The 12,317-nt window shown below is 36.1% G+C and overlaps 1 protein-coding gene across 4 annotated transcripts in view; it reads right to left on the minus strand.

The window, feature by feature from the left end:
* RAD50 (RAD50 double strand break repair protein) overlaps nt 1–12,317 on the minus strand; it is an 83,857-nt gene that overhangs the window by 45,684 nt on the left and 25,856 nt on the right. For all 4 annotated transcript variants that reach the window (XR_004430071.1, XM_033181284.1, XM_033181285.1 and 1 more), the window contains 6 exons: nt 6,207–6,335; nt 5,812–5,977; nt 5,016–5,209; nt 4,050–4,256; nt 2,478–2,660; nt 1,859–2,016 (listed from right to left, as the gene is read on the minus strand). Coding sequence is in view for 3 of the 4 variants with exons in the window: in XM_033181284.1 (XP_033037175.1) it covers nt 1,859–2,016; nt 2,478–2,660; nt 4,050–4,256; nt 5,016–5,209; nt 5,812–5,977; nt 6,207–6,335 (1,037 nt within the window). In the remaining variant the exon portion in view is untranslated. The remainder of the gene's footprint in view (nt 1–1,858; nt 2,017–2,477; nt 2,661–4,049; nt 4,257–5,015; nt 5,210–5,811; nt 5,978–6,206; nt 6,336–12,317) is intronic.

Genomic DNA, 12,317 nt, shown 5'->3' on the forward strand with positions numbered 1-12,317 from the left:
CTGGTTCCCTGGGCACATACCAGTTTCCTTCACTTGATCCTTTTCCTTGGCCTGCTAACATTTTAAATGTTTGTGCTTCCCGGGAATCTAATTGTAACCCCTTTTCTTTGTGTAACTCTCTCAAGGTGACATACTAATGACTTCGAGTATCCCTTGCATAGCAACAACTCCCAATCTCCTGAATTTCAAACTCCAATACTGTATTCCCTCACAGACACTTCCACAAGACACACAGATTAAACATCACCAAAACCAAGTCCTCTACTTTCCTCAAAAATCTGTGTGGAATTTTTGACCCGCTTATCCAACCACCATCCAAGGTAACATCTGAGAAATATGATCACTTTTTATAATGGATTTCTCACAGAAATGAAAATAGAATTTTTAAATTTTAATCTTCATAGGTCTACAAATTTTCAAGGGACAAGACGTCTAAATTACTACCCATTACCATTTTACTTAATTTGTAAAATATGAGGGGTCTTCAAAATGTTCATGGAAAATGTGTATTATAAAAAACTATGCATGAAGTTCAAAATGTTTTGCACTGAAATCAACTCACACTAACTTGTTATAACATGTCTGAATAGGATCTAGTTTAAGGCATTAACACGGTTAAGACATCAGTTTGAAAAGAGCCCCAATTAGAGCTAAAACTGAAGCAAGAACAAACATCAAATTTATGGTGAAGTGTGGGTGGAAGAATGGTGAATCACTGATACTTTACAATAAGTTTATGAGGTCAGTGCCCCAAATAAATCAGCAGTTTACAAATGGATAACTCAGTTTAAGAAGGGATGAGCCATTATTAAAGATGAAGCCCACAGTGGCAGACTGTTCACATCAATTTGTGAGGAAAAAATTCATCTTCTTCAAGCCCTAATTGAAGATCAATGATTAACAGCAGAAACAATAGCCAACACCACAGACACCTCAACTGATTCAGGTTACACAATTCTGACTGAAAAATTAAAGTTGAGTAAACGTTCTACTTGATGGATGCCCAAAACCACTGCTTCCAGATAAGCTGAAGACAACAGCAGAGCTTTCAATGGAGAGTCTCAACAAGTAGAATCAAGTTCCTAAAGCATTCTTCAAAGAATTGTAACAGGAGGTGATGGAATGTGGCTTTACCAGTAAAATCCTGAAGACAAAGCACAGTGAAAGCAAGTAGTGGAAGTGGTCCAGTCAAAGAAAAAGCAGCCCAGATAAGAGCAAAGGTCATGGCAACAGTTGTTTGGGATGCTCAAGGCATTTTGCTTGCTGACTTTCTGGAGGGCTAAAGAATGGTAACTGCTTATTATGAGAGTGTTTTGAGAGAGCTAGCCAAAGCATTAGCAGAAAAATGCCCAGGAAACCTTCACCAGAGTCCTTTTCCAACACAACAAATGTTCCTGCTCATCCCTCTCATCAAACAAGGGGCATTTGCAAGAGTTTCTATGGGAAATCATTAGGCATCCACCTTACAGTCCTGATTTGGCTCCTCCTATCTTCTAGTTTCTTAATCTTAAAAAATCTTTAAAGGGCACCCATTTTTACGCTAATAATGTAAAAAAGACTACATTAATATGGTTAAATTCCCAGGACCCTCAGTTTTTTAGGACTGAACTAAATTGCTGGTATCATTGCTCAGAAGAGTCTTCAACTTGATGGAGCTTATGTTGAGAAATACAGTTTATTTTAAATTTTTATCTTTTAATTCCATTTTTCCACGAACTTTCTGAAGTCTTCTTGTATGCAAGAACTAAAGTTGATCAATACAACATACCATTTCAGGACAATAAATTATTTTAAAACAATTAAACAGGTAAGCATGAAATAAGAGATTTCTATTACATCTCCAAATGTTACAACTTACTTCAATTTGGCAAGTCTGTCCCTGGTCTGATTAATTTCTTTTGATTTACTATGTAGCCAGTCTTCAAGCTGTTTTTTGTTGGGAAAATATCCCAACAGTGACGTTAATTCATCACTGTGCCTAGATTTTATTTTTCTGATTTGTTCATCTTTGTCAGCCTATAGGTAAAAAAAAAAAAACTTTTAAAAATAAAGTCTACATCTCCACATTATATCAAGAACGAAAATAAATTCTAGATTGACTAAAGTTCTAAGCTTAAAACTATAAAAATACGAAAATAAAATATAAAATTTCTTAAAGTCTTCACGTGGGAATGGTCTTTCTAAGCCCTAAGAGTGGAGTACCAAGTCAAACAATACAGAATTTTAAAACTTCTGTATGTTAAAAGCTAACAGTAATGTTCGTGTGTGTATATATATATTTCTGTATTAACTTTTTGTAATTAAACAATAACTTTTAAGCTTGAAAGTCTATTATATAGAGTACTAAGCTCACTTAGCATCTAAAATATAAAGTCAATACCAACTTAATACCTTATAGTCTATGACTCATGAACGCAAGGTAGGCTATTTTAAGTACCAGACAGTAAAAAAAATTAGAACAAAAAGAGAAATCATACTTTGTCTTTGGTCAGCATCTCCATCTGGGTACGTGTTGTTGTATGATGGTTTAATTGCTCCATCTCCTGGTCAAGTTTACGCAGGGTCCTGTCTAAGTCTGCTTTTTCATTTTGAAGACTTATTACTTCCATTTTTAAAGTTTCTACATTGCTGTTTTTCTCAGCCTTGCTTAACTCACGTTCCTAGTCAATAATTCATACAAATGCAAAAGTGTTAGATATTTTGTGCCAGAATTAAAATAATAAGCTGTATTAGAAATTAACTACTCCTCACAATGTTCCAAATAATATTGTTTGTATCCAACAAGAGAAAAAAACAAGCACTATATATGTTTTAAGGTAAATCTTATTAAAGTGACCGTACTATGTTATAATGGTAGAGAATTAGTAAATAAACCTAGAAGGGTCAAACAGGAAAGAAAAGTGAGAATTAGTGTAAAATTAGGAGACATGTGTCTAAGTATACAGATTAGTGAGTCCTCAGTCAACAATTAAGTATTTATTAAGTCCCCATGTAATTCACCATATTGCCTAGTATGTAGAAACTATAAAAATAGTGTGACGTGGTCCCTGACCAGTATCTCCCCACCCCAACAAGACAACACTGTGAAAAAGTGCTAAATTGACAAAAATGTATGCTACAATGGTAAGTTACAAAGCAAAAATAAATGTTTACATAAATTATCAAGATGGGCTTTAAGAAGTTTGCCATGCTTTAGAATGCTTACTTTGGTGATGGAGATGTGAAGAAAGAGGACAGACTAGAAGCAAGAAAGAAACTTTGGAAATACCTGAAAAGACTGGCTAAGAAAGTTATTACCACAGAAAAAGTAGTAATACAGCAAAAATCATTTAGAATTACAATGTGTGTGACCTACAGGAAAAATACTTGTTTTTTAAAAACTTTGGTAAGTGTTCTTTTTTTTTTTTTTTTTTTTTGAGATGGAGACTCACTCTGTCACCCAGGCTGGAGTGTAGTGGCATGATCTTGGCTCACTGCAACCTCCGTTTCCCAGGTTCAAGCAATTCTCTTGTCCCAGCCTCCCAAGTAGCTGGGACTACAGGTGCGTGCCACCACGCCCAGCTGATTTTTGTATTTTTAGTAGAGATGGGGTTTTGCCATGTTGACCAGCCTGGTCTTGAACTCCTGACCTCAGATGATCTGCCTGCCTTGGCCTCCCAAAGTGCTGGGATTACAGGTGTGAGCCACCGCACTCAGCCTGGTAAGTGTTCTTAACCAAGGTGCTCATAAGAATCACTCAGTTTTGTTGTGTTTTTGAATGTACATTTCTATGCCCCATTCTCAGAGATTTTGATTTGGAAGGTCTGAAGCTTTAAGGTCTGAGTACAGTATCTTTAAAAAGCTCCCTATGTGATTCTAATTTTCAACCTACCAGATTGTAGAAGCAAAGACTCAGAAGATCAAGATATTCAGATGAATTCATTTTACATGAGAATAAGACAAAGTTGATGTTTTTATTAAAATGCCATAATCTTAGGATTAAAAATAAACAAAATATTTCTAAAAGTCTTATATCTTAAAATTACTAGATTATTCAAACAATATCTTACAGCTTTTATGAGCTCCTGGTCCAGTTCAAGAATCCTGTCTGAAGATCCTTCCAACTGCTGTAATTCATACTTCACGTTTTTCAGCTCATTCTGCTTTTTATTTAGGATTTCTGATTTTAACTCAATTATTCTTCCCAGTCCAGTTTTCTTATCTCTTATCTCATCTATCTGTTTTTGTTTCAGAGTCTCTTTTTCTGCAAAGTCATTCTAAATGCGTACGTAAAGAATAAGCATTAATAATTTACCAAACAATTTAAGAAAGAGTTTTTTAATTGCAAAAGGAATATATGTACACTGAAGAAAATACAAAAAAGTACAGTCATGTGTTGTTCAGCAGGGATATATTCCGAGAAATGCATCATTAGGCAATTTTATCATTGTGTGAACATCAGAATGTATTTATATAAGCCTACATGGTATATAGCTTACTACACACATAGACTATATGGTATAGCCTATTGTTTCTAGGCTACAAACTTACACGGCATATATCTGTACTGAATACTTCGGCAATTGTAATATGATGATAAGTATTTATGTATCTAAACGTATCTAAACACAGAAAACATACAGTAAAATACAGTAATATGATTATATGGGACTACTGTCAAATATGTGGTCCATCACTGACCAAAACATGTGGTTCAAGACTTTATTTTAAAAACTATCAAAACCACTACCCTGAGATAATCATTAACCATGAGCAAATGTTTTCTCTGCAATTAGCTTTAAAAAATTTTTTACTTAAAACCAAATACAAAATGTAGGTTTACATTTTCTTAATATTTTTATCCTTATACACTTTAGAATATTTGCTTCAATAAAAGTTTCTCTGCCTTGTAGCAGATTTTATGCTAACACTAATAGAAAAATATGCCACAATAGAGTCCAACCAAAAATTAAAACAATTCAGGTAGAGAATATGACGTAAACAAAACAACAAACACTATATTTCAAAATACTTGCCATCAGTTGGTTGGCAGTTTTTGCTTCCCCTTCTTGTCTCTCTTTCACAAGTTTGTGAAAATTTTTAATCTGTCTTTCACTGAATGGTCCACGCTCAAAGCCATCCAGTTCTAGCTGTGTTGCCAAAGACTGAATTAATGAATCTCTAGCCCGGATATGTTCTTGATGGCGATCTGCTTGTAGCTGTAGACGACCTTTAAAAAAAAAAAAACCTCATAATTTTTATTTTTAAACTGGTGCTTAAAAAGTTGAGATAGTTGTAGATTCACGAGTTATAAAAAATAATGCAGTGTGTTCTCTTGTACATTTTGCCCAGTTTCCCCCAGTGATAACACTTTGCAGAACTGCAGTATAATATGACAACCAAAATACTGACATTGATATAATTCATCAATCTTATTCAAAAGTCCCCAATTTTATTTGTACCCCTGTGCGTGTGTATGTGTGTTTATTAAGTTCCATATAATTTTATCACCTGAGTAGGTTCATATATCCACTATGGCAGTCAAGATACTGAACAGTTCCAACACTACCAGAACGCTCTTTTTGTTCTAATCATAACCATACCTATCGCCCTCCTGCCCCTTCTCTTACCTAGTATCCCTGGCAACTACTAATTTCTCCACCATTTCTAAAATTTTGACATTACAAAAATGTTATATAAATGGAAACATACTGTGTATAGCCTTTTAAGATTGGCTTTTCACTCAGCATAAGTCCTTGGAGATTCTTCATTCATACAGAAAATGTGTAATATCATAGTAGGAAAAACAACCAAATAAACATTTTGTCCTACCCTGTTCAACAAGCAGTTCTGACTTTTCTTGATTGAGAAGCCTAGATTCTTTATTTAATTTTTCCAGTTCACGATGACAGTCTACCAATTTCCTTTCTTTCTCCCTTACTGTTCTCTGGTGATTGTGATATAAGTCATTTAGTTGCTCATCAGTCCCTTGAAAAACCTGTGTAACACCAAAATAAAAAGCTTTAATGTACAAACATAAGAAAATATGATCACTTTGAGGTGCCAAATAGAAACCAAACTTTATTCAATGTCCTTCATTTTAACATACACATAGAAGTAACAAGATCTGTATTTTTTTCCAATGTGGATGGCAAAATGGATTCAAATAAAGTTCATTACAATAATCCTAAAATTTTGAAGCAGAACAAAATTCTACCACCACAAACCTTTTCCATTTTCTCTTCGAGTTCACTATTATCTTTCTCCATTTGCTTCTTTCGGCTATCCAGGGCTTTAATTTCATTGTCAAGTTTCATTATTTTAGAGAGATTATGTTCAATTTCTTTTAGACGATTCTGAAAATAAAGAAACACCACATAAATAAAACTCACTATAGCTTACATGGCTGATAGATGAAGACAAGATAATCCAGGTCCAGGCATTTAGTAAAAGTGATCTAATTTAATGCTAACAATAATACTGTAGAGCGGGCCTAGAGAAACTGAAGTTCAGAGACATTAAGTAACTTGGCCCAAGTCCTTATAGCTAGTAGAGAGAAGTAGGAATTCAATTCCACTTCTAACTCCGAACACCATGCCCTGTCCTCAACCTCCCACAAAAGTCATTCATTCATTGGGCAGTTAGAGTTACAATACATAAAGCAGCACATTTTAAGAACTTAATCCTTAAAAGGCTAATTATTTAATGTATTTTTCTTTTTAAGTCAGGACTACTGAGAGGGCTAGAAATTCATGGTGAATTACCAATGCATTCTGAGCCTGTAGGCAAATTTACATGAAGAGTATACTTTAATCCAAAGCTTGCTAAACCACAGAGGACTCTGAGCAAGTCAAGTACAACAAACGAGCTCAGTGGCCTGCTCTGAGGCTCGCTTCCAGAGACAGCTGGCTGCCTCAGCTCCTAGGAATGAATACTGGGATCTGGTTCGGGGCATTCTCTTATTGGATGATGCTGGGGATATTCTTTTAGTATTTGCCTCTATGATTCCAAAACTGACCAACTCTTCTTCTAAGAAATGTTTAGAACCTACTTTTATTATTATTATTTTAAATGCAGAGACAAGGTCTTGCTATGTGGCCCTGGCTGGGGTGGCTACTCACAGGTGCAATAACAGTGCAATACAATTTGAACTCCTGGGCTCAAGTGTTCCTCCCACCTCAGCCTCCAAGTAACTGGGACTATAAGTATGCACCACCATGCCCAGCAGGACCTAATTTTAAACTAACATATTAAGTTACTGGAATGCTTAGGTAGCAATTGCAAACTTTCATAATTGTACCAAAATGCATCCTTAACTTTAACATAATTTATTAAAATTATACTAATAGCATACCTTGTGATTTGCATATGAATGCAAACGGCCTAAAAACAGAAACTTTGTTTACTTTGTTCCCTAATGTATCCCCAGAACATGCAATAGGTGTTCAATGTTAGCTAAATGAAAGAGAGATTTGAAAAAAATAATTTTACCAAGAACAACAGTCATAGGTATCACTGACTGAATGTTTGCTATGTTCCAGGCATTGTACTAGGTGCTGCTATAAATTCTCTCTAATCCTCACAAAAGCATATACTAAGCAGGAGACTAAAAGGACTTAACTGATTTGTACAAAAATGTATTATAAACTATAAAACATTGAAGAATATTTTTGTGGCACTGGGTCAGACAAAGACTTCCCCTAAATATGAAACAAAAAGCATAAACCATAAGTGAAAACAGTTGATAAACTGTACCTCATCAAAATTTAAAACTCCTGTCCTCTGAAAAGCAGTTAAGAAATATCTGCAAAACCAATATCTGATAAAGGGCTGGTATCCAGAACATATTTAGAACTCTCTGCCCAGCACTGTAGCTCACACCTGTAATCTCAGCACTTTGGGAGACTGAGGCAGGCTGATCGCTTGAGCCCAGAAGTTTGAGACCAGTCTGGGTAACCTAGTGAGATCTTGCCTCTACAAAAAATTAAAAAACATTAGCTGGATGTGGTGGTGTGTGCCTGTAGTCCCAGCTACTCAGGAGGCTGAGGTGGAAGGATCACTTGAGCCTGGGAGTCAGAGGTTGCAGTGAGCCAAGATCACACCACTGCACTCTGGCCTGGGTGAGAGAGAGAGACCTTGTCTCAAAAAAAAAAAAAAAAGAACTCTCACAGTTCAATAATAAAATGAGCAATAAATAAATAAAATTGAAAAATAGGCAAAAGATTTTTGCATTTTACTAACAAAGATATTCAGATGGCAAATAAATACATGAAAAGATGCTCAAAATCAATAATCAATTGACTGACTGATCAACTAGGAAAACACAAATTAAAAAATATAAAGAAATACAACCTCACAATGAGATACTACCACACACCTACTATTATGGCTAAAATGAAAAAGATTGACAGTACTAAGTGTGGATGAGAATGCAGAGCAATTACATTCTCATAAATTATTGGTAAATTGTTGGTAGGACTACAAAGTGGTACCAGATGGTACAGCTAAAGTACACGTTAAACATATACTTACCATACAACCTAGCAACCCCATTCCTAAAGTTATCCAAAGACCTGTATACAAAAGTTTATAGTTTTATCTGTAACAGCCCAAAGCCGAAAACAACTTAATGTCCATCAGCCATGGAATAGATGAGGAAAAAAATTATAATATATGCATACAATGGAAGGAATGCTCCTCAGCAATAAAAAGGAATGAATTGCTGGGGCGCAGTGGCTCACGCCTGTAATCCTAGAACTTTGGGAGGCTGAGGTGGGCGGATCACCTGAGGTTGGGAGCTCGAGACCAGCCTGACCAACATAGAGAAACCCTGTCTCTACTAAAAATACAAAAAAAAAATTAGCTGGGTGTGGTGGCGCATGCCTGTAATCCCAGCTACTTGGGAGGCTGAGGTAGGTGAATTGCCTGAACCTGGGAGGCGGAGGTTGTGGTGAGCCAAGATCACACCATTGCACTCCAGCCTGGGCAACAAGAGTGAAACTCCATCTCAAAAAAAGAATTAATTACTCACACATGCAGCAACATAGATAAATCCCAGACACAAAAGTCTGCATACGCTATGATTCTATATATGTGCCACTCTTTGGAAAAGACAAAACTATAATGACAGGAAACAAATTAGTGGCTACTATGGATGGGAGCAGGGGGAGAGGACTGACTGCAAGGACTTTGAGAGAACTTTTTGGGGAGACTGAAATATTCTACATCTTCATTGTAGTGCTGGTTATGCTACTGTATGCATATGTCTTAACTCATAGAATTTATACTCTAAAAAGTGTGGGTTTTACCATATATATATTATACCTTAATAAACTTGACTTAAAAAGAAAAAGCAAGTATAAACTTAGGAATCAAAGGACTCAAATCCTACCTTTAACCCTTATTTCCACCACCAACACCTGTGCCTCAGTTTTCTTGCCAATACAACCTCACAGAGTTACTATGGGGTTTACATCATACATTGTAAAGCACTTGGATTAGTGTTAGGCGGTAAACAATGAATGAGACCATTTGCACTACTTGTGAAAAAACTTCTGTACTCAGAAAATACCTTTTGAGTAGAGTCTGACAAAGATAACTGGATGGATACTTAAGAGCAATGAATATTAACAGCTCCGTTATGATAATCTACAAAGTGCTCAGTTTCTTTCCATCAGTGTTTTCACCGCCTCTTGGTAGCACAAACATTATGACAATCATCTGGGCTTGGATCTTTCATGACATCTCTACCTGCTTCATTCCTTAAATCCAGCCAGTCACCAGATCCCCTGAATTCCTTCTTTGACATCTGTGTTTTGGTTCTAATCTCAGAGCACAAAACATAGGTTCTATCCCCAGAGTACACACCTAGTAAAAGGAGCTAGGACAAGCAGGCAGACAACAACAATGAAAACAGCCAAGTGTTTAAAGCTTAGGTGCCAGTGTGAAATGAGTTTTAAAAAATAGAGCAGCTGGGCTATCAAGTATAGAAGGACCATGAACTTGTGTATGGAAAAAATAAAAATTAGAAACGTATTCCTCTAGCAATTCCCATTTAAGGCAAGAAAGGAAAACAGATCTAAGTAGGGCAAAAAAAGAGGGCAGGATATGGTGGGATGGTAATAAAGTAGTTTATAAGAGAGTGAGAGTTCCTGAAGATGAAGGGAATCAGTAAAAATGGGAAAGGATGCATTCTAGTGCGTGGTTGAAAGGAAGCAGTCTTTTCTGGGAAGGTGATTTGACCCAAACTTTAATTGGGTTCTATGAAGGGAAGAATCTTCACATGTCAGAGCTAAAAAAGGACTCTGGAAGTCATCTACTTAATCAACATTTACTGAACCACCTGCTACGTGCCAGGCACTAGGCTAGGCTCTGAGGAAACAGACAAGAATATTAAACCTTTGGAGAATTACTCACAATTAAACACAAACAAGCACATAAATACTTCAACCTCTGCTACGGCCTTGGTTAGAATCTTGGCACCACTCACTAAATCCTAGGTATTATCATTTAGCCCTACCTTGACATCACTTCCAATATAAATGCTTCATTTCAACAATATGGATTTCCTTGACAAAGTGTTCAAAGACGGCTTGGATTTTACTGTCTCTATGTCTCCAATGACCTACTCATTTATGATCAAAAAGGTCATGGCCACATTTAGTCCTATGAAATCCTCTCTGGCTACCTCACACAGAAATTCTCTTTCTTTATCCTCAGAGCTCCTACAGGTCTTGTTTTTTTTCTGCTTTACCGTTACACATGCTTGTCATCTCTCCAACCAAGATGCTCCTCAAGAAAATAAAATGTGGAGTGGGGCAAGGGGGAAAGAAGAAAAAAAAAAAGGAAATCTTTTCCAATATCTTGGTAATTACCACGGTGCTCACACAGAGTTATCAGGACAACTCATCCTAAAATATAACATACTCTTCCACTCTTCTGTCTATTGAACCAAGTCTGAAATCCATTAGCTTTCTATAATCTGACCCCGATTCATATTGATCATTTACTCTTTTTATATTGATTTACTTAACCCAGACTTTTCCTCTCACAATTCTGTTCTGATTAAGCTTGTATAGGTAAATATACACATACATACAAGTGAATGTTTATATACACATATGTATAGTATATATGCAGTTAAAAAAAGCTACAGGTAGAATATACCCTGGAATGTCAGAGATGAGGAATGGAAGACTATCTTTTACTTTTCACCTAATATCCTTTTATAACTTTTTCACTGGGGGCACATATTACTTTTAAAAGAAAAGTCAAAATAAACACGAACATTTCCAGGCACAGTGGCTCATGCCTATAATCCCAGCACCTTGGGAGGCCGAGGCAGGCAGATCACTTGAGGTCGGGAGTTCGAGACCAGCCTGACCAAAAATGGAGAAACCCTGTCTCTACTAAAAATACAAAAAGTTAGCTGGGCGTGGTGGCGCATGCCTGTAATCCCAGCTACCCCGGGGGCTGAGGCAGGAGAATTGCTTGAACCCAGGAGGCGGAGGTTGCGGTGAGCCGAGATCGCACCACTGCACTCCAGCCTGGGCAACAAGAGCAAAAGTCCATCTCAAAAAAAAAAATGATAAATAAATAAATACAAACATACATACATAAAATGTCTTCTAGTTTGCTGACTTGATTTCTTCCCATTCTTCAAGACCCACCTCAGCCCTACCTCCTCCCAGAAGCCCTTGCAATATATTTCTATGCATGGCCATCATTAAAAATGTATATATTTTCTACTTCACGATTCAAAGATCTATACTGGTATTTACAAGTGAGTTTTTAAAAATCAAATCAATACCTTCTTAAATGACTTAAAAAAATCTGTCTAAAATGTAGAAAATAGCCATTTTTAAGAATGCTCTTACTTAGACTAGGAATACCCTAAGGACAGGGGGGTGCTGTTGTAGTCCTCTTTGCACCCAAGCACAGTATACCTTGACACAAAGAAGACACCCAATAAATGCTTATTAAATGAATGAATGGAATTTCCTGTAGGCCTTTCTTATAAATCATGGGGTTTAGATAGGTATACTCATTTGCAAATATATCAACATGTTATGGATCAATTCCAAATTCTGTACAATTTTTGAATGTTTCAAAAACATTCTGCAAATTTTAAAAATTCTCTAGAAAGATCTGTCAATTTAAAAATATCTTAATACAGAACTGTAGGGCTGGGTAATGATATTGCTATTTAACACCTAGTGATCTACACTACTCATTTAGTGTGATGCTACAAATTTGTTTTCTTTCAAATCCAAGCTCTTTGAGCAATTTAAAGACTAATATAGACCTAAAACATTAGCTCACTGATAATTTGAGAAATA

Source organism: Trachypithecus francoisi, unplaced genomic scaffold (genome assembly GCF_009764315.1).
Source record: "Trachypithecus francoisi isolate TF-2019V2 unplaced genomic scaffold, Tfra_2.0 Lachesis_group2, whole genome shotgun sequence".
NCBI classification, from domain to species: Eukaryota; Metazoa; Chordata; class Mammalia; order Primates; family Cercopithecidae; genus Trachypithecus; species Trachypithecus francoisi.